General features: G+C 34.8%; 1 protein-coding gene across 1 annotated transcript; it reads left to right on the top strand.

Annotated features, from left to right (window-relative positions):
- The first annotated feature begins 1,220 nt into the window (after positions 1-1,220).
- LOC136024646 (octopamine receptor beta-2R-like) lies at positions 1,221-7,204 on the top strand. Its single transcript, XM_065700075.1, has 2 exons — positions 1,221-1,290; positions 5,861-7,204. Exon 2 carries the CDS (start codon positions 5,866-5,868, stop codon positions 7,141-7,143), a length of 1,278 nt encoding a protein of 425 aa, XP_065556147.1. The 5' UTR covers positions 1,221-1,290; positions 5,861-5,865; the 3' UTR covers positions 7,144-7,204.
- Positions 7,205-24,033: the final 16,829 nt, after the last annotated feature.

Below are 24,033 nucleotides of genomic sequence, written 5' to 3'. Positions count from 1 at the left end.
TGATTTAACATTACTTCTATTATCTTACTTGGCTCCGAGATATTCAAGAGTTTGCCTTTCCTTTGCCTTTCCTTTTGTTTTGCCTTTTCTCTCTAACTACTCCACTACTCCCTTCTAATATTCTATAAATAATAATTCTGTATTTCTGCAATTCTACCCTCTTCTGTCCTTTCTATATTTAGACAAAATTTACACATTTAAATAGCTGCATGTAAAACTACTTTTGCAAAAAGCTTAAAAACCTCGTTTTTGCTTTTCAGTTAAAATAAAAGAATCTTAAAGAATGCTTAAGAATCGTAAATAAAAAGCATACAAAAAGATTGTCGGCATTTAATTACTTATAATATTGAATAAATATTTGAGCCGCAGATTATATATTATAAGATTCTAAGCTCCGAAAATTACACTCATGTGGATATGTCTGTGTATGTATTTATGTGATGCATATAAGTTTGTTGTTTTTTTTGTATTTTTCGACACGCTTAAAAAATACCTGTAACTTGAGAGGACTGACACCTCACAGGACCTATTTTACGGATTGGTCCAAAAATGAATATGTTTGATTTTTTTTTATAAACTTGAAATGCATCTGCAATAAAAGGTGAGGCAACATCCCGCAGCCCCCATATTGGAGGTTAAGTATGAAAAAAAAAATCCTAAGAATAAAACAAGATTAAGGGGAAATTCTCCTACTCGTACATCTTTCAACACTTAGCAAAAGACTTAATAAAGCTTTAAAAACTTGGGCCTAAATATTCCCTTTTTCAGGCTCCACGCACCAGGTGTAGATGTGCGTCTATTCTAGCCGGTATATTGCTCCATATTTGTATTCCTGTTTGCTTAGACAAAGGGTGTATACACTGAAAGATTACGTAAGCAAGTACTATTTACGCACAGACAAGGGCATATTAGAAGGCCATCAATTTTGAGACGTGTATTTCACACCCATACTCTCTTTATCAGCTTTTGCATTTGCGAAAGCCCGGAAAGAAACAAAATGTCTTGCTAGTTTAATCATGCTTCCAAAAGATTCTATTTTCCAGAATTGAAAACCTTACTAGATTATCACAAATTTGATAGTATAAGGAAGTATAAAACTTCGAAAAAGTAAAAGCTCATATGACCTGTAACACGTTCCATTACTTGAAAAATAGCCTTATTTGACCTGCGTTTCTCTCTGAAATAAAAGAGCTTATCATTGGAAATAAAACTCGCGGTGTTTCAGTCCTTTTGCAAATGGTGTTCGGATTTAAGAGGTACTATCCGTCTGTAGTTTTAACACTATTTCAGGTAATTCCAAATAATTTGCTTTCAAATTGCTCAATCATAATAAAAAAAAACATGAATCAGCGAAAAATTATATGTGATCATCCTTAGTGCGATGTGTAGAAGTCAAAATACAGTCCATGTAAAAAATTTTGAAATTTTGCAAAATTTCTTATTTTGTAAAAATACGATGAAAATCCATTTTTGCTCATTTAAAAGAATTATGTACAACTGGTTTCTGAGGTAAAATACACGTATAAAAATTTTGGGGGGAAATTTCACTCAGAAACTGACATAGAAGTAAAATTCGGGAAACCAAAAAAGAAGAAGAAATAAAGCAGGGGAAACCCTTCGGCACATATACTGGAGGATTGCTTCATATCTGTCTCTCAAAGAAATGTTAAAATTATTGTGATGATTTTTACCAATTCGTTATAACTTTTTAATAATTCACTTTTTTCTAATGTTTTCAATATTTTGGCCATGTCTAGAGAGCTAGGTCGAACAAAGTTATTTGTGGCTTATGTACTTGGCGGCACTTCAGTAGTCTAAAATACTAAAACATTCCTTGCGAAAATCAAGTTTTCAACAATAAATCCTTAAAAGTACGAGAAATGATGGCAAATATTATCTCATTTAACAAGTATATTTGAAAGAAGAGGGGATTTCTATTCATTGAAGATTAACGACCTACAAGGGACGCAACCACACATTTTAGATCCAGATCACTTTTTTTTCTCAGTCTATTTAAAAAACCGTTGTGTAACAATAGCTTCAGTTATTCCCCCCCTTTTCTCAAACCTCTTTAAATAATAAGCAGTCTATTATAAACGGCTTAACATTTTACCTAAATTGTGTCATCCGTGGTGACGTTAGTGCAAAGAGCCCACTTTGGCTATCTAACGCTCCTACTGACGCAAAAGGTAAAGAACTGACGGACTTCATCTCAAGTAGCTCTTTAATAGTATTAAACGACGTGGATTCATCCACTTATGATGAATCTTACTCCAGTCCTGATTTGACTCTAACAAGCGTAAGGCTTTTCAGATATCTGGAAAATTTGCATACTTTTCAGGATTACCCTTCTCTATCAGACCATAAGTATATTACGTTTCAGTTGTCACTTAGTCGTCGTGTACATGTCCCTATCGCTGACTCTAGTTTTAATTTTAACAAAACCAACTGGAGCGCTTTAGTGCTATTTTGCTGGATGGTGTTGATAATATTTATGCTATAGCCTGTCATCTAAGCCAGAAATAGACCAAGCTATAAAATACTCTACTAATGCTAAGAGGTATGTTAGGTGGTGGACTAGGGAGCTAAGTCTTCTTAAAAGAGAATACCGCCACCTTCGACAATTAAGCAGACAGTATCCGTCGAATGACAGTGTAAATAATTTAAAAGTACGAAAGAAAAATTATAAATCTGCAATCCTAAAAGCCAAATCAGAGTACTGGAATTTTTTTTTATCAACCAAAGGCAGCTCTGATTCTTGGCACACAATACATGAAATATGCAAAGCCAATAATGGTGTTGAACGGCCGACCCGCATTAAGAAAGATAAAGGAACATATGCTACCTCAGTGAGTGAAGCAGGAGAAGAATTTTCTCTAAATGGTTTCCTTGCGACGACAAATCCTGTGACAAGGATTATCACCGTAATCTTGGACAAGAAATTTGAATCGTGTTAAATAATAGTTAAAACAGCGTAAATGAAGTTAGTCTAGGCGAAATATAAGAAACTATAAGGATTACAAGCTCAATGAAAGCAGCTGGCCTGAGCGGGATCCTAAATTTAGTTTTGAAAAAAAGTATCAACGTGTTATCACCTATTATATTGAAAATTATTAATGCTTGTCGGAAGCTGTCATATTTCCCCAAGGAATGGAAAGTTGCAAATATTCTTGTCATTAGTAAAAAAAAAAAAATAAATAATAAAGATGGTCCTGTTTCTTCTTATAAATCTATTAGCTTGTTCTCTAATGTTAGAAAAAAATTTGAACGATTAATTTTGAATAAAATTGATTCCTTAACTTACATTAACAAATAGATCTCTAATTCACAATTCGGCTTTGTAAAGAATAAATCAACAAGAGATACATTAGATAATATATTATTAATTGTAGAAAATAATAAAAAGCGAAAATTGTTCATGTTATGCTTGTTTTTTATATATTAAAGGTGTGTTTGATTATGCTTGGCATAAAGGTATTATAAAAAAGTTTTATTCATCAAAAATGTCCTACTGTTATTCTAACACTAATTCGCAGTTACTTAAGTGATAGATTTGTCTGCTTCAAAAATGTCACTTTCTCAAATTAGAAAATTCATACCCCAAGGTGGCATATTGTCTCCATTCCTTTGGTCTATAAACATAAATGATTAACTCGAGTCAAATATTGACATTAATTGCAATGTTCAAGCTTCTGCAAAAGATGTGTCCGTTGTTATAACAGGTTCAAAGTTTGCAAGTACAAAAAGACAGGCAACAAATGTCTTCGAAAGATTCACTGAATGGGCTTTAAATAATAAACTCACCTTTTGATATGAATAAAACCGAAGCTATATTATTTAACTTCAAACATAAATCCTCTCCTATTCAGCTATCCTTCGGTGGTAATATGATTAAAATTCAGGATAATGTTAAATACTTGGGGTCGAAAATTTTAAATCGAAAATTACTATGTTCTCCTCATATTACTTACAGAGTAAATTCAGCTAAACAATATTCCCGCTGCCTTCTTAGTATTGCCAGATCAACTTGGGGTCTAAAACTGTCTGCCCTATGACTGCTGCATAAAAATGTTATTGAAAGTATTATTATATATGCTGCTAGTATATGGTTCAGTGCAATCAATAAAACACATAAAAGGAAAGCCCTACTTTCAGCTCAAAGGCCTTCCTTGATTTGGATTTACAAATCTTTTAAAACTGCTTCAAGAGAGGTAATAGCCGCCTTTCTGGTGTACTTCTAATTAACTATCGGACAATTTCTTGTTACGTTATTTTAGTAAAAATCGTCCAAATGTCTGTCCTAATTCCCCCCTCCCTGTATTTCTATTATTTCGCCATTCTTCAGATCGCAGTACCTTTACGAATGAAGTAGCTGCTCAATTTTGTGCACAGAAATTATAATACAAAAGAATACCACTTCTTCTCTTACTGCTCCCCTCACCGTTTTGTCCAATGCAATATATTATCATATCTGGTAAAATAGGTTTGAGAATTCCATCAGTAGCTGGACGGTGAACTTTTTTGCAATAAGGATGATCTTTTGTCTATTAAGAATTTTAGCCCATCTCATTACTTAACCCAATTTATAACTGGACATAGCCACCTAAACTATTACCTACACAGAATTTGGAAAAGTGACACTCCAATCTGCTCGTGTGGCGGTGTTGAAAATTGTTATCTTGTCCTCTTTGAATACACTAGATATTTTTTTCCTCGCTCGCTTTTGATAAATTGTTTATCTTCTTTCCTTTTAATTTGTATTTGCTTAGTGTTTGTAAACTTACTCGGTCTCAAGTGATTCAGTTTTTTATTGATACGGTCCAATTTCATCAATGTTCATAGTTGATTTCTAAAGGGATATACTTATTATTTAGATCGTGTTTTATTTTGCTTTCCGTTTTTTTGTGTTTCTTTCTCTTTTTTTAGTGTCATTCTACAGTTTTTGTAGTTGTAAATGTGAAATATCGGGTTTCCGTTTCAGTCAGTAATAAATTATCTATGGTAGAAGCTTTGAACATATCTAGATCCTAATTGGAGCTTCAAAAATAAATACTGAGGAAATAATCAGGAAATTTCATTAATTATTACTAAAGCAATAAAGCCGCTTTAAGAATAGAATTCAGCAATACACTAGAAAGTTTGATAAATATCTGAACAGAGATTTCGGACGCAGCTACGTGGTAGCAATTATTATGCATAGGAAGAGCAATGGATGGTTGATCAGGTAGAATGTTTATTCTTCAGCTATTTAATTAATCAGAACTACGACAAATTTTCCACTAAATCTTTGATCTAATCAACACTCTCGTCAGCTTCTAATGAGCACTGGTTAAAACCTATTCATAGGCCGGCCATAGATTTTTGCAAATCAGTACTCAAGTGACATATTTTACAAAAAATTAGTAGTATGAATTAATTTGAATTACTTTGATTTAAATTGGGATTGAGATGCATTAGGTTGCATTAAACGAGGGTTAAGCTAAACGAGGCAATTTGAATGGGGGTTGTGTTAAAGAGGAGTTGAGTTGCATGGGATTGAACTGAGAGGGTGTTAAATTAAATGGTGGGGGGTAAGGCGCACGGGGGTAAGGCGCATGTATTAGCGTGCGTGCCTACAACACTATAATTATAGCCGCCGTAGCAATAGGAAACTAAAAAAACGAAAAAAAGAAAAGGAAGATATACAGTTTTGAAATTTACGGTTGGATTCATGTTTTTGAGATTTTGGCCGCTAACTGTTTCTCCCTTCTTAGAGAGCTAATGTAAACCCTAATTCAATCAGTTTCTCATTGATTTGAATGGATCTATTAAATTTTGAATCACAGCAAAATATACTAAATCAATTTCGCAAATTTTACAGATGTGATGAGAGAAGCATTGCCCCTCAATGAGCATAATGATGGTTTTCATCTCAACTGGTCAAATGACAGCACCTACAACAGTACAACTACAACAGATGAAGATTGGCAGTCTATAACCGTTACAACATTAAAAGCAGTAGTAATGGGAATAATTATAATTTCCAGCATAATAGGAAACTTACTTGTTATAATTAGTGTAATACTATTTAGAAAGTTAAGAACGATTGCAAACTCGCTGTTGGTTTCATTAGCTCTGGCTGACTGCTTAGTTGCACTACTTGCAATGCTGTTTAACGCCAGTGTTGTCATCCTCGAGAGGTGGATATTTGGCTATAGAATGTGTGATCTATGGAACAGTTTTGATGTTTACTTTTCGACTTCATCCATTCTCCATCTATGCTGTATAAGTGTGGACCGATATTATGCTATTAGTGAGCCTCTTAGGTATCCACAAAAAATAACACAAAAAATTATAGCTGCTATGGTTATTAACTGTTGGCTATGGCCAGGGTTTATAAGTTTTTTACCCATTTTTATGGGCTGGTATACCACGTCAGATCATCTAGAATTCCGTAGCGAAAATCCGGACATATGTGGTTTTAAAGTAAATAGAATATATGCAATTATCAGCTCAAGTGTTAGTTTTTGGATCCCTTCTTCAATAATGGTTTTTACCTATTATAGAATTTTTGAAATGGCCACACGACAGGAAAGAATACTTTTGAAAGATGCAGATAGTGCTGTAATGCTTCAGCGCCGTTACAGCTGTAGCAAACCTAACACAAACATAAATCAGGACGCTTTTACTGAATATTCTGGTGCTGATTTGAATACTTATGATTTCCAAATAACACCCATTAAAGATAAACGTATTATGAAACTAAAAAGAGAGCATAAAGCAGCTAAGACGTTAGGTATCATCATGGGAGCTTTTATTATTTGTTGGCTTCCATTTTTCGTCTGGTATATGACAACATCCTTATGTGATACTTGCTTTAGCCCTGATGCAGTCACTGAACTTGTCTTCTGGGTCGGTTACTTGAATTCCATGCTTAATCCTATTATATATGCTTACTTTCACCAAGATTTTAGAGAGGCCTTCAGCAAAATCCTCTTGTTTATTTTCTGCTTCAAAAGGTCTTCTCCTTTCACTCAGGAGATTGTGAGGATTAATTTTACTAACGGAGGTGGAAGGCATAGGAGCATGAGTGGTGAGACACAGAGAATAGAAATAAATGCGGAGCAAGAGACCCTAGGCTCCAACTATGCTTCTCAAGTTTAATGTCATTAATATTTAGCTTTCCTTATATAAAATTTTAAAATAAAGTATTTATTTTCGTTAATGTTATATTGCTTTCGGATACTGAGGACAGTTCTATTAGCAAGAAAGTACAAACAAGCTTAGGCTTACTGTGATATTAAGAGGTATTATTATATTTAAAAGTTATTATGAGGAATATCTTAAGGTTTAAAACAGGTCATGGCACAGGTTCTCTTATTGGTTCGTCTGTTCGAAATATCAAACCAGTAAATACAAAACATTTTTGAGTTATAAATTTTTTATGATACCCTTTCTATTTTTCCTTGTAACAATTGCAAAAAAAGAAGAAGTAAGAGAGGAGTGTGATAGTAACACAGAATAGCTAGGGTAGCACGGCTTAAATCTGTTATATTGATATTTTGCCTGCTGAATATTGAAACCAATATGATTATTGTTTATTTTTACTGTCACTGAGCAAGATTTCGACAGGTATTAAACACCTACTATCTAGAAACGTGAGAATTTTCATTGAAGACTTGCCGTATTTTGCTTAAAGATGATATTTCAGTAAAATTCATCTATTCAATGTGCGTGTGCTGATTGTTCAGGGTTGTGACTTTCTTTGTTTTTTAGCCTTGTTAAGAATCGTTTTTGTTTTTAATTTTAGTCTTTTCGTGCATTTTTGATCTGATTAAATAGAAAAAAGCAAGTTTTCTTCAAACGAAAGTAAAGGGTGAATTTAAAACGGACAAAACCTATTTCATACGTAAGGGGGCGGCCAGCCTCCTCAGCACCCCACTTCTAATGCTAAAGTTTTACAGTGCTTTACTGGAAGAATTTATCAGTGTACCAAATACAGTTAACCGGTAATTGTAAGTGTTTTATCTGGTTGCCTTTTAAAACATTTGGACTAAAGTATTATTGGCTATAGTAAATATGTATTAATAAATGATACATTACTTATTTTATTCATGGGGCATTGTGGCATACTTGTTATCCCGTTCCAATTGCCCTTGTGTTTGGGCATTTCTTTTAAGGTTTTTGGGCTGTAAAATCGAGCAGAGTAAAGAGCAGGGAGTAAAAGAGACGAGAAGCCCCTTATATACAGAGTAGTTTCTATTGTTTTTGTTTTGTTCACTTTTTACTTTCATTGAAAGAAATTATTCATTACATTCAATTTTTATTGTTTCTTAATACCATATCCTATATGGTCCTAAATGCAAGGAGGGTTGCCGCCCCCTCAAACTCCACTCTAAGTCTCAAGGCTTAACTTTTACAAATCAATGCTTCGAGAAAATGAGCTCATTTGGTGTCTTCGTTTTTCGAACTATATCTCTATTTTCCAAAATGAAGCACCATATCAATAATAAAAGGGGAGATTATCCTCCTAAGCACTCAAATTTAACACTTCATATTAAATATATATATATATATATATACATATGAATCCATATATAGAACCTGCCGAATTGCAAATATTTTGGTTGGAAAGAAAACCAAAAGCTTAGAGCTTAGTAGGTATCTTTGTTAGAAATCGGGCTTACTTTAATAATCAATTATTTTTGAAAATAACCCAGCATGAAAATACAGCAAATTGTTTCAAATTGTTTGCGGTTAGAAAACATATAGAAGCCTGTGGCTGTTTTTATGGACTGCATCTATGTTTAGGACTAAGTCTTGTACTTTGCGCAAGATTGCCTCTGAGAGCGGTAGGCTACATAAATACCCTTTATTTAGTTCTCAAAATTTTGCTCGATGACGTTTTGGCTCTGTGCGGGCCAAAATTACTGTTTTTCATATTTTTGTTGATTATAACTTTGGGGTCCTCACAGAATTTAAATTTCATCGTGCATTTTACTTAAAATCATGCCCTTTTGGGAGAAACACAAGTCCTGTTTCCTAAATTTTACGTGCTGGGGGCTTTAATGAGCACATTCAACCATAATGGGTAGGGTATATTTAAAAATAGCATAAATACTTTTGTGTCTTTTATTTACATATTGTAACCCGAAAATTTATTTTATAGTTTTGTTTCCATTGATAAGGGTCAATTTTTAAGTACAGTTTTTTTGCAACGAACTGCCTAATCCAGGGCGGTTTAATCCAGGGCTCCCTGAAATGTCAGGGAAACTGCAAGCTTCCTTTCTCTTAAGCCTCTTTTTTCAATTCAAGTTTTATATTCGTAGAGTAATGATTGGATAATCCCCTTATCGTAACCATCCTTTGAAAAGTGGACCCAACAAAAAAATTTTCAGGGGAGGGGTTGTCTCAAAGTAAAGCACAAAAAAAAAACAATATTCGTGGCGTTCTTTCCACAGTTTTCATGGTGAGCTCTCTGAAAAAATCTTTTTTAAGGGATACCCCAACCGCTCCCTCTTATTTTCCGGTATGCTTATGAATATAGCCTTTCATGTACTACTATTACTATTACTAAAAACTCACTGCAGCACCAAGCCACCTGAGGCCAACACAGCTACACACTCTCTTCTGCATCCCAATCTATTCAAAATCTCCCTCCTTACACCCTCCAAGGAGGTTCTCATTTCCTTTAAATCATTCTTTAGCATATCCTCCCACCCCAGACGAGGAAGACTTGCTTTCTGTTTAGCCCTAGAAGGTTGACCAGAAAGGACAATCTTCGGCAATCTGTCATCCTTCATTTGCAGAACGTGCCCTAGCCATCTCAACCTTTTTTCATTATAGCCCTAGAAAGCGGGACTGAAACGCATCTTTTGTTCAGCCTACTGTTTGAATACGGTCAGTCAGCCGGGTACCCAGAACAATCCGTAGGCAATTTCTCTGGAAAACATATAGTAAATCTTCACCGCCATTGCTTCAGAGCCATATTTGACGACTGTTTTCACTGTACCTTCCAATATTCTAATCTATGATAGCAGACCTTATCTTCTGCTCTTCCAAACTTTTTTAACTGTGAAAAAACACCCCGAGCCTCTTCCACCGTCTTTACTAATAACTCTGCCAAGGTAAGTAAAACTGCCCACCTTATCAATAATTTTTTTGCCCAACGTTACATTTTCATCTTCACTTATTCCTAGCCTTAGTGACTTAGTCTTCTTAACATACATTCTCAAACCTATTCTAGCACCCTGAATTCACAAAACCTCTAAAAGTTCATTCATTTTGCTCACACTTTCATCTAGGACGCTTAAATCATCGGCATAATCTAATTCCAGGAGAGTTTTTCCTCGCAATTTTATTCCTTGGTCTTCCATTGCCTTTCCTGTGCTCCTTATCCAATAAAATGATCCATATAAAGGGGGATAGAACACAACCCTGCTCAACTCCAGATTTAATACAACACCAGCTGCTAACCTCACTTCCTGCCTTAACCGCAGCAATATTATTCTTGTACATAGAACTAATCAATTTAATGTAATGTAAGATATCATATAAGGATAAAACTTTTGCTAAAACTCTTCTATGAACAGAATCGAACGCTTGCTCATGATCTATATAACTGAGAACCAAAGGTGTTTGACAATTAAGACACTTCTTAATTATTAACTTAAGAGTGAAAATTTGGTCGACACGCCCTCTACCTTTTCTAAAACCGCACTGTTCTTCGCTTAAAACTTCCTTTCAGTCTAAAAAGTATCATATTACTAAGTGATTTGCTACCTACAGAGACCAGACAAATGGCTCAATAATTTCGACACTCACTCTTATCACCTTTTTTATACACTGGTTTAATTAAGGTTTTCCTAAAATCGTTAGTTACTTCCCGTTTTTCAAAAATCATATTCATAATCTTCCGTAATTTATTCCTAACCTCAGAGCCACCATATTTGAGAAACTCATTTACCAAACTATCAGCACCTGGAGCCTTATTATTTTTAACCCCTCTGTAATTTTTCATCCTTTCATGTGACCCCTAGACAGATTCTGAAATAAGAGAGGAGGTACCACCAGCCCCCTCTCTTTTAGACTTCCTCTATGTAGTTCTTGATCGATGGCATTTCAACTCTCTTTGGATCAAAATTACTGTTTTTCATTTTGTTGTAGATTGTAGCTTTTAGGTCCTCGCAGATTTTGAATTTCAACGTGCATTTTTGCTAAGGATTGTGCCCCTTTTGGAGGTTGTATAAGCCTTTTTTCCTAAATTTTTAAGGACTGGAGCTTTTGATGAACACATTTAACGATAATAGATTTTGTATATTCAATTAGTCTAACGATCATAGAGTAGCGCACTATAGCAAAGTAGGTTTTCTGCCATATCGTGGCGCAAAACAACAGCCTTGGCCTGCAGAGGGCCAAAATAAGATATCCCGTTCATTTAAAATTATTAGAAAGCTATATACTCAGCTTTTCAGGCTTCCGTATATTTTCTTCAGGCTACATGCTGTCTATTCAAAAATTAACAGATAATTTAGACAGCTATTTTTAAGCTTCATTCAACTACGTCTTGCCATTTGAGGTTTCATTGAAATTAGCTAAAGCGGTGTATAGTTTTTCATCAGCTATTGTGGAGAAGGGTTAATAGACTTTCTGTGAGTGAGATGGAGTGCCTGATGTCAAAAATTGCACTTTTTGGCCAAAATCCCTCTTATTTGCCGGTATACTTCCAAATAGATAGATAGATAAGTGTATTTCAAAAACCCGTGGGCCATATACACACAAAATATAAATAAATAACAAACAAGCAAGGAAATTAACAACAGTACGAACACGCACAAAAAACAGAATTCAACGCAAAAAGTACCAAATCTAACTACAAAAGAAATTAATCATATAAAACTTTTTCTTCTTATTAAAGATTTTTCTATATATACTCCCACTCGAAATATTGTGGTTGGGTTACTATTTTGTAGAATACCCGGAAGCATCAAATTAATCCCATGCAAATAAATTTCCCGTAAATCCAAGAGCACCGGGCATTTCCGGAGAAAATGATCTAAGTCTTCATCATCATCTTTACAAAGAGGACAAAGATACCGCCTATCAGGACCAACTATCATTTTATTTTTGTCGAACGTTTTTTGCCTGTTCTGGATTGGAAGACAATTTGCCCTAAGCTGAATCCAACGACGTAGAATCATAACCGGTAAATTAAGTTTAAAATAAACTTCCTCCCCAAGACTAGGTTTTGCCTGATTATAATGTTGTAGGGTTGTAGAATCAAGAACCAGCCCTTGCCAATGCTGAATTTCCTGACTCTCTAATATAAATCGTACCTGGCTTTCTAAATTTGCTGGTACATCGCGAGAGCAAAGACCATTATTCCATAAATAAGGCATTCCTACTTTTTCTAGTAATGATTTAATTTGGGATGGCCACGAGGTTTTTAAACCACATTTCAACATCTCTTCATATGCCACTCTTACTAGTCTATCTTCATTACTCTTAGTTAACTTCAACCAGAATCTAAGCATTAAAATATACCTACGTAGCTTTAAAGAAAACAGGCCCATATCATCTTTCAGAATCTGTGAATGAGTTGTCTGATGTAAACCAAACACTCTTTTATAATACTGGAGCTGAAGGGACTCCAGTTGCTGCACCGTTTCTCCACCCCATATCTCTGCTCCATATTCTATTACGGGTAAAATTTTTGTGTTAAATATTCTTTTATGCATTTTTAGGTTTTTGATCCCCATTATCGTCGGGTTTCTAAATATAGCTGACATGGCCACCCTACCTCTCTTAATTATTTCAGCAACATGACTCCTTAGGCTTCCATTTTCCGATAAGATAAAGCCTAAATATTTTATTCTTTTACTTATAAATAGTTCCTTATTATTAAATTTAAACGTATATTTTTCATCGTCCCCAACCTTCCTTTTTTTAAAAATAACAACTTCGCTCTTTTCAGTATTCAGCCTTAACTTTTTCATATGCAAATATTCATCTATGAGATTCAAAAGAGTCTGTAGATCTTGCGGTTTATTAGCCACCAAAGCAATATCATCTGCAAATAATAAGAGAGATAGTTTTTGAGTCCCTAGGCTAACTTTCGGAGCCCATCTATTCTCTAGAAAATTAACAACATCATTAATAAAAATATTAAACAACTTAGGTGAAAGGGTGCTGCCCTGTTTTACTACCCGCTTAATATCAAAAAGCTTCGAAAACCTATTACCAACTTGAATGATTCCACTCACACAAGTATACATGCTCACTATCAATCTAACAAATGAATGGGGAAGGCCAATATTTAGCATGGCATCCTTCAATAACTCTCTGTCGACACTATCAAAAGCCCTATGGAGATCCAGAAATCCCACATAAAGACAAGTTTTACCCTTTCCATATTTATTTATTAATGCCTTTAAAATAAACACACTATCTGTCGTCCCATACCCTGTCCTGAAACCTCCTTGTTCTTCATGTATTAAATTATTTGTATTTAACCAATTGGAAAGCCTGGTATCTAATATTTTCTCCAAAACCTTACTTAAAGCAGGGACAAGTGCTATTAAACGATAATTTTCATGAGCCTTCGGGTTTCCTCTCTTAAAAAGTGGTATAAACAATGATGTCTTCCAAGCGCTTGGCCATTGCCCTGACCTTAACACCTTATTACAAAGAAGAACAATTATCGGTATCAAAATGGAAAGAAAATTCTTAAATAACAATATTGGTATACCATCAACACCCGCAGCAGTACCACCTTTTAAATTCTTAAATATTGACTTAATCTCTTGGCCATTCACATCACCCACTAAATCGTAATCATGTTCTCTCATGGGATAAATAACCATCTCTGGGGTATGCGCTACCTCCTGAAGATCTGCACAAACACCTTGTAAATTATTTAGGTAATCAGGCCATGAATCAGCTTCCGGAACAGCCTGGGTATTAACATTTCTCCTTCCACATCATTCTTTATATAGCCCCAAAACTTTTTAAAATCTTTATTTCTAAAATCATCAGCGATATCCAGTTTCTTCTTATGCTCGTACTCTTTTTTTTTCTTTTTATTAAACTTTTATATTCTCTTCTTTTATCTTTATAATTAGCCAATTTTAGACTTTGATCTTCCGCGCTATCAAATTCATTCAAACGATTTAATAAATATTTTGCTTCTTCTTTCATTAACTTGCAATCCAAGTCAAAATATCCCTCATTCTTTTTTAATTTTTTAGTTAGGCCACATGATTCTGCACAACTGCCCATTATTTCATTTAACAGCATAATTACACTATGTGCATCTTTTTCATTATCTTCTAACGCTTTCAAATTTTTTTTTACATGCGAGTCCAAGAACTCCCTTCTAAATGCCTCAATATCTTTATCTGTTAAATCATTTCTAATTCGTTTTCCTAAACCTATTTTTCTATAATCCGCATTATAGAAATTTTTTAGTCGTGAACCGTGTTTCGCAAACTGCCCAATCTTCACCTAAGGGCATAATAGCTCTATGATCAGATCCAACTAAATCTAATACTCCCATATTTATTGATTCAGGTACAAATTGCGTATTAATTAGCACATAATCTACAACACTTGGAGTTGGATCCAAAAGGCAAGTGAACTCGCCCCTACCCTTATTATTCCCCAACCTACCATTCGCAATCATCAGACCATGTTCCCCACAAAACACTTTCTTCCCCATACATTTATTTTTCTTTTTTCATCCTTGATGCTTCGTGGTATTCTACAACAAATTGGGACAAAATCACCTAAATCTGGGATCAACACATCTGGGATCTCAGCCTCCAGGCCGGTATAAGCATTGAAATCCCCCATTAACACACAATCCAGATCTTAAGAACTTTCTTGTATTAACGAAAATTCTTCCCCTAAAATTTCCCAAGTATTTTCTCGATTATACGAACTATTCTGTGGAGGTATATACACTACACCCGAAATTAATTGCTTCCCACATTTCAAATAAATAGACAGCCAAAGCAAGTTTTCAGATCTACTACTAATTCTCTCATAGCCGTCAATAGCAGATGCTTTAACCAAAACCAAAATGCCACCATAATGTCTATTATTTCTTGCTACATTACGCACGGTTTGTTCAACGAAATACCCGGGGAGAGGTGATATAGGAGAACAATCGTTCCAGGTTTCAATCAGAGAAATCACATCAAACGAAAATAAATCGTCATATAAATAGTTCAACTTATCACGTAATCCTTGTATGTTCCATGACACTAGACTCAGTATATGGCCCTCTATATCCTATGTTTCTACGCCTTCTGTTAGCACGTTAACATCACTAGCCTTTGGTTGAGATTGCTCGTTACTAGTCTTAGTCGGGGGAAAGGCAACATGATAATACTCACGAGTGCGGTTATTTATATCCGCTAACTCACTTCGGTGTTTATTGTAATAAAAATCACGTGAAAAACCACCACGATGTCTATCATTAAACTTCTTTCTTGGCGAATGGCTTCCTTTGGGTGCTACATTACGAGTACCTGGTCGAAACAAGTCATTTGGGCTGACAATAGCACTAGAAGGTCTTTTAGCTGTCGATACTGCCTGAGGAGTGGTGGTCGATGGTACTAATGTCTCAGTATCACTATCACTGGCATCACTAACTAGCCTCATCGGAATATTATTGGGATCATTTGGGAGCCTAGCACTAAAGGGTGGACCAGAATTTTGTACTGGCTTCAAATTACGCTTAATCTCGACTATTGAATTTCCATCATACCTGAATATTCGGCCTTCGATGAATAGTTTGTCACCTCGTAATTTTGCATCACGGCCATCATTTTGCGCAGTAGTTAACATTTCCTTTAAATGTTTACGGGCCTCCCTTTGTATAGCTGTGTAATCCGGAGCCACCGATAAACCAAACCTTCTTAATACGGAGCTGTTTCTTAAAATATAGTCTCTGATTTCAACCGAGTTTAGCTTTACTACTATCGGCCCTGATTTCAATCTAAAAATGTCACGTATATCACTTCTATTTATCCCGAGAGACGGCATAGTACGATATAATAACCCCGTTATTTCTTGCTTAAGAGTATAATCGCCGAGTTGTTGAGGGGTGTAATTATAGAAGATTAAATTCGTTCTTTTCTGCTCTGCTTCGAGCTTGTTGGCTCGTTCATAAGAGACTGCTAGGTTAGATTTCACATTTTCCAGCTTTTTTTTAATTTCATCATTTGTCTTAGCATTGTTAGATAACTGCGTAATAATGTTACTTAACTGTACTTGTATGGCATCAATGCTATCCGAAAGTTCAGGAATCGTATTAACTTTCTGCGAAAGCACCGGTAATAAATCCAGTTTAAAATTAATTTCTTGCAAGAACTGGGCACTTTGCATTTTCTCGGCCTCTCGTGTTTGGACTGCCATTTACACCCTTATAAACTTATCAAAGTGCAAAATGTAAAACCTTTATCACTCCTTGATTTGATCCAGTATCGCTAATTAGCAATAAGACTTTTTTTCACCATTCGAAAAAAATCACAATATTGGCTCAAAGCCACGCGGGAGAGAAACGTTATTTCAATCTTGGTTTAAACTAGTTAGTTACACAATTTGTCTAAATGTAAGCATGGATGTTATCCGAAAGAAATGAAATCTGGTTTTGTTGTTAACTCCTTGAACTCTGAATGAAAACTGAATATAGGCCTCTCTTGCCTCTTAGAAGTGGCATAGAGCCTTAAAACCCCTTCCCTGTGATCAAAAACGTATCCAGGATTTTATTTTGAGGATGGGAGGTTCTACAGAAAAAAAAACTTTCAAAAACGCATCAAAAATCTGTTTACATTCATTTTTGTTACGTTTTTACAAGTCTGAAAAACATTTTGGGGGTTTCAAAACCCCTAAACACCTTCCTCTCCCCACCGTTACCATCCTTGATTATGATTATTGGATCGATAAATCACCCCCTGGGGAAAAACCAATCAATTACACGCATCAGTGACCCAATTTCTAGAAAAAAAAAGTGTTTCACATCTTTGCGAAGAGACCGTTCTCTGTACCTATGTTTTCTGGTATGTTAAAATTTTATCATACCATTTTCACCAAAAGTACCTTTTTTGAGGGGTCTTTTCCCCTCCTTTTCTAAAATTAGGAAAATTTTGTCAGGCTCAAGACTTTTGATGATTAAACTTAATGACTTTTACATATTTTGAATCATCGTGAAAATTAAATCCTTATGCTGAACATATTATTATCGAAATAATTTTTTGGTTTCGGCTAATATAAACACAAACTCGTCATTGCTTTCCGTGCCTTACCAAGACCTGTCGAAAATCATAAGACACGTTATGTAACAGATTTAACATTATGAAAATCAAACAGTTCGTGGTAAAGAACTGTAGTAGGGAACGACCCGGCTCGATAGTAACCGAAACTCTAAAAAACGGAATTTTGATACCAATAGATAAATCAAAAGAATTACATTTTAATGCTGATTTTAAATAAATATGTTTCATCAAGTTTAGTCTTACCAATCAAAAGCTACGAGCCTGAGAAAATGTGCCTTATTTTAGAAAATAGGGGGAGACATCCCCTAAAAGTCATAGAATCATAACGAAAATCACACCATGAGATTCAACGTATCAGAGAGCCCTATAGCAGAAGCTTCAAGCTCTTATCTCAAAAATGTGGAATTTTGTATTTTTTGCCCCAAGACAGGTTACGGATGCGTGTTTATTTGTTGTTTTTTTCCAGGGGTGATTATATCGACCCAGTGACCTTAGAATGTCGTGAGAGAGCTCATTCTAATGGAAACTAAAAGTTCTAGTACCGTTTTTAAGTGACCAAAAATTGGAGGGCATCTAGGTCCCCTCCCACGCTCATGTTTTCCCAAATTCACGGGATCAAAGTTCTGAGATACCCATTTTATTCAGGATAGTCGAAAAACCTAATAACTATGTCTTTGGGGACGACTTACTCCCCCAAAGTCCCCGTGGGAGGGGCTGTAAGTTCCAAACTTTGACCAGTGTTTACATATAGTAATGAACGTTGGGAAGTGTACAGACGCTTTCAGGGAAATTTTTTGGTTGGGGGGAGGGGTGGAGGAGAGGGGGTTATGTGGGCGGAAATCTCCATGGAGGAATTTGTCATGGGTGAAGACAATTTCCATGAGGGGTGCAGGATTTTTTATTAATAGAGAGAATGTTTTCAGATTTAATGTAAACATTCATAAATATTAACATTTGGAAAAAAAGGCAATAGTAAACAATATACAGAAGGGGTAGCGTGTTAAAGAGAAAACCCTAAAATATCCTAATAATAGACACCACGAGTTGTTTTATTTTCACAATGCCTTTCCAATTTTATCTTGACCATTCAAAATAAGCTACAACTTAGTATCTCAAGCTGAGCCCTTTAAGGAAACACAAAATAAGCGAGAGCATCAGAACCTGGAAATGAAATTATTTGCAAGTGCACTAGTTTAGAGAATGCCTTTGACCTTTTTTTTTCAAGAGGAAATAGATCGAAACTACTCCCAAGCAAAAACAACATTTCTGGTTTCAAAGAACAAATAAGTGAAAATGGACAATTCTTCGAGGACACAAAGTTCCTTTTTCTCGTATTTTAAAGCTGGTTCAGCTTTGTCTAGAGTGTGTTTTAAGAAATCCAAGAAGTTGGTCAAATATTTTCAATGGTATTGAATGGTAGATTTACAGCATAAAGTTTGATTTCCGTAAATAAATTGAGATACAAAAGCAATATTAAGCCCGCGCTCATTTTTTATTTGGCAGCTGATATGCGTATACACATCGACCGGTCCGTTTATTTGTTTTGTTTTATTTTTGCTTTTTATTTATCAAGATGCTTAATGCTTTTTTGGATATTGTAAAATGTTCTCTAAAGTCATTTAGAGAAGTTAAAGTTTTCTACACCTCCTTTTACCTTCCCTTGCCCATATTTGGTTTTGGACAACGATCAATTTAATTAGTAAGTTAAGGGAACTTGTAAGGAGCCTGCAGGATGTATGTATATTGGTAGATGGTGTTCTGCATCAGGATTATGATGAAAGTGAGAAAGTTGGATATTTGGATTCCCGATATGCTTTTTTGTGTGAGATGAGTAATTGAAATAATGAGAGAGAAATGAAAGTCGATAACATGAACTGTCAAGGGATAAGCACATCAATTGAATTCCTTGATTGAGCTGTCTTAAAACCGAGCCGCATATCCTGGTACTAATCGTAATCTTGGCTTAGGGACCATAATTCTGCTTTATTAGAAATAGAAGGTTATGATCTCTGTATTCAAAATAGGGTGCTAAACCAATGTAGTGGCTTAGCTGTAAAAGTGGTTTTGGTGTACAGATTAGGTCAGATTAAGCGGTTAATTATGGAATGAAACTGAGTCTATGGTCCTTGATTAAGTAATGCAAACAACAAGTTTGTGGCTTTAGTAATATATAGATCCCCTTCAGGTAATGCTGGAGAATTTATTGAACTGATTGATGAATTTTTGGGAAATTTGCCAAGTTCAAGAATATTGCGTTTTATTTGTGAAGATTTTAATATTGATTTAAATATGGTTGATAGAAATAGAAAGGTAAGACATTTTGTTACCACAATATTAAGTTTTGGTTTTTATCCTGCAATTAACATATGCACACGAATGACAAAAACTTTGGAGTCTATAATTGATGACATTTTTGTAAATATTAATTATTTGTGCCCTACAGTAGTTATTAATAGTGTATCTGACCATCTTGAGGTTGCAATATCTATTCCTGGAATAATTGGTCCTAAACCCAAGAATAAAAGTGAGTCAAAGGTGCCTTTTATAGATGGAAATATGTTTATGAAGTTTAAGCCGAACCTAAGTGCAAATTTTGAGTTTCTTCATGATAGTACATATATTGGTACCAAATTTGGTATATGGTATGAAATAGTAAAATTACTATTTCAAGAGTGTTCTGAGTTTAAAGAGATAAAGCAAAGATATATGTTGCCAATTAAACCTTGGATTACAGAAAGATTACTAACCTTAATGAAAAAAAGCAAGTGATGTATACAAGGTGCGCGACTTATGGCTAAGCATCTGATAAAGAACATTATAAAGAATTTAATAGAAAGTTAAAAAGTATCTTAAGAAAAGCAAAAATGGATAACTATGTAAAGAAATTTAAAGATTATGAAGGAAGGCCGGCTAAAACCTGGCAACTGATTAAGTCGGTAATAAGCCCAAATAGTGAACCAGCAATGCGTAGTAATCGGTGGTGCGAGTAAAATTGTGATGTGGCTAATAACTTATGTATCCACTTTTCAGAAGTAGGGCTAAAAATATCGAAATTTGCGGATGTACAATATCGACATCTAGTATGTACCATCATCATAAATGATGATGGTAAATACTAGAGTTTTTTTTTTCCTGAAGCAAGTGATACAACCAAAGTGAAATTACATAAACTTGAGGATACTTTGAAAAGTGCGAAAAAGTCGGCAGCTGGAATGGACTTTATAACCTGTCAAATAGTTCTAAAAATTTACCCAATAATATATAGTAATCTGTTGCACATTTTTAATCAATGTTTTGAATTTGGATTGTACCCTAATTGCTTGAAAAGTGCGTTGGTTATTCCTCTGTATAAAGGAGGTTATCAGGAAGATATGAAAAAGTATTGTCCGATATTCCTACTTCTAGTGATTTCTCGTTTTTTTGAGAAATTGATTTATACATGATTGAAGGATTATTTTGAAAGAAGAGGTTTGAAAGAAAATGTGTCTACAGAGTATGTTTTATTATTTTGAACTACATTTGCTAACAATTGCCTAGATTCAGGTTTAAGGGTGGCTTCAATTTTTTCGGATATTATGAAGGCTTTTAACTGTGTTCATCATGAGATTTTATTGGCTAAGCTTGAAAATCCTGGAAACTGTTTTAAAAGTCTGAAATTTATAGCTTCATTTCTCGAAGGAGGAGCGCAAAGAGTACGGCTGGGCACAGTCCTGTCAGAAGAGATGGTAATAAAGCGCGTTGTGCCGCAACGTTCTGTGTTGGGTCCCGTATTATTTCAGGTATACATATATAATATTAAAGGATGCCTCAAACAACTGTTCAACGCCAAGGTACAATGATGACCTTGTGCGAGCAATACTTCCAACTTTGGTGATAAAACTCAGTTTACAATGGCTGCGACAACAGAAGTGGACTTATGGTATGAAACAAGGAATGGTGATAATCGAGAGTTGGATGCGAGTGAACAAACCGCTTGACAATGAGAAGAAAACAGTGTTCATGTTATATGGCAGAAGTGCAAATTTAGTTATAAAATGGACGTATAAAAGAGGATAAGTATTGTTAAGTCTCTTGGTTTCAGGACAGATGAATGCCCAAGTTCTAAGAATGATATTGCTTTTGTAAATACAAAATTAGCCAAAAATGTTAGAATTCTGCGGAAGCTGAAGAATTTTTTCTCAAAAAAGGTTTTTAGAATGTTATATTTTTCTCTTATTCATCCATATTGGTTGTACTGTGTTACAGTTTAGTCGTCGGCCATGATTAGCAATTTATATCGGCTCCATGTGTTACAAAATAAAGCTGTAAGAGTTTTGAACAATGTTTTGTCCCAAAATTCGGTAAGATCTAGACATCACATATTAAATTTTTTTACCATTTTAAGGTTTAGTTAGTAGTAGTAGTAGTAGCAGTTGTAGACAGGTTTAATAGCAAAAACTTGACAGCTATCGCTGATTTGTGTTTCTTTACAACATATACAAAATCAAACTACACTTGTAAGTATAAATCAAACTATAAATATTAACTCTTATTATACATTTTGACGAAAACCGGGACGAAAGAATTACCATATCGGTTTGTTCTTGCTTTAACGGGAACTAACTTATCTTGCTTTCTCGTTCTTGATGGTAGAGGTTGATCAGGTAGAAAGTCATGGTGCTAAGATTTAGAAAGCAAGTATTTTCCAAAACTCATTATCAGAGTTTCGTACCGGTTTTGGAGTGACTGCAGTCAGATTTTATATAAATATGCTAAAGTACAAATTTTTTCTAATTAGTTACCTGCATGTTTTCGGAATTTTATAACGAAAGGGAACATGGGTGGAACATAGATATGAAACTAGAATTGCTGAATTGGTTAGAACGCTGGTACAACCAGATTCAAGTTTTCTATTAGGTATATTGGCACTGAAGTCTAGAATAGGCTTCCGGTGGAAGTAACAGCTAAGAAGGCCCTTGAGGAATTCCGTGCTTCTTTGCGATGTATTTGTTTTAACATAAATTGTAGACACTGATTAAGAGATTGATTTGGGAGTGATTATGTGCTTGTGAGTCTTAGAAGAGAAATTGATTCGTGTGTTAATTGAGGTGAGAGTAGGTATATGTAAGAAGGCATGATGAATTAGTGTGGGTTATCTTTAAATTCCCTAAAAATATTTTTTTTTAATTCTTGATTAAAACTTTAGTAAGGGCGGGGTAGGGGAGGAGGAGTCAGAGTTTTTTTTTGTTTATTCGTTTCATTTTTCCAAGGAAGTGTATCAGCAGTTGAAGTGTCTTTTACTGGGATTGTCCCAAACACGAAAATATGCGTCGGGACCTATTTTGATAGTAAGAGGTAATGTTTAGTTTCGTTTTATTAGTATTACATGGAAATTTCAATGTTTTGTTCTTTTGTGACCCATTTGTTAATAATAAAGACAATATCACAGAGAGACTGCTTGAAAAAGAATCTTACTGGATTACGGCTTAAAATTTCATGCAGGCGAACAAATTGGGTCCCCCCCTTATTTACGGAATAATTTCTGATCGTTTTATGTTTTATTGTCGCTGTTTGTTTTCAATTGAAAAAACCAATATTTTAGTTCTCTTTTGTTTTTACAAACAAATCCAGAGTTACCCTAAATGATTGTGGGAATAAAAGGTAACTAATGAGAGACTCGTGCAACGAACAACCAAAACTCTAAAAATAATTTTTTATAACAACACAGACATCGAAATAATTGACTTTATATGATTCTTCTAAATACGAACAATTTGTTATGTTTATACTTCCCCACCAGATGTTAAGAATCTGAAAATTTTCATAATTTCTTTTAAAAAGGGGAAAATTTACCTGCAAATGGGCAAGTTATCTTGACAAAATAACGGTATCGAATTCAGGATGTCGGAGAATCCTGTTGAAATGATGTCAAGTTCCTAAAAACTAAGTGGAAAAAACTAAATTTTCTATTCTTCACGAGAAGGATGACCACAGATGCGTTTTATTATTTTTTCTTCCCAAAGGTGATCATACCAAGCCAATGGTCTTAAAATACCCGAAGAAGACCCTTTTTAACAACAACTAAAAATTTGGGTTCCCTTTTTATATAATAATAATTTTATTTTTGCCCGCTTCGCAAAAAAGGCGGAGCAATACAAAAGAAGAAGAAGAAAAAAAAAAAGGAACAGTCAGCACCCAAAAACAAAATTAAGTAGTAACTTCTTGATTCGAGTATATTAGATGTAGACGCAGAAACTCGAAAAATGTTTCAAACGCCTTTGTTTCTGCACTTGTTTCTGTAGACGGTACAACAACAATTGAATCTACCATATTTTCAAACAGTTCGTGGTAACGAACTGTAGTAAGGAGCGACCCGGCTCAATAGTAACCAAAACTCTCAAAAATGGAATTCTGATACCAATAGCTACATCAAAAGAATCGCATTTTAATGCTGATTTTAAATATATAAGTTTCATCAAGTTTAATCTTACTGATCATACTGTTTTAAAGAGTAGAATTAAGAGAAAGAGTCAAATTTTAGCGTAAAGAGCGGGGTGTTGATGAGGAAGCAGCCCTTTCATATACGAAGTAATTTCTGTTCGATTTAAGCTTTGATGTCGGTCCTTACTTCCCGTTAAAAAAACTTTTTTTTTTTTATTTAATGAGATCCTAGAGCGAACACATTTCTCTCGTAGAGCGGGTATCGAAGCAAAAACTTGAGATTTTTGCAGTATACAGACCGGAGTTTTAGTCTGTCAGTTTTCGTGAACCAGTCCCATAGTGGTGATGCATAAAG

This window comes from Artemia franciscana, chromosome 3 (assembly GCF_032884065.1).
Source record: "Artemia franciscana chromosome 3, ASM3288406v1, whole genome shotgun sequence".
In the NCBI taxonomy this organism is placed as follows: domain Eukaryota; kingdom Metazoa; phylum Arthropoda; class Branchiopoda; order Anostraca; family Artemiidae; genus Artemia; species Artemia franciscana.
This window is presented reverse-complemented; position numbering and strand designations above follow the sequence as displayed.

Coding starts and splice junctions, on each gene's coding strand:
- LOC136024646 (XM_065700075.1), top strand. CDS start 5,866: ATGAGAGAAGCATTGCCCCTCAATGAGCATAATGATGGTTTTCATCTC.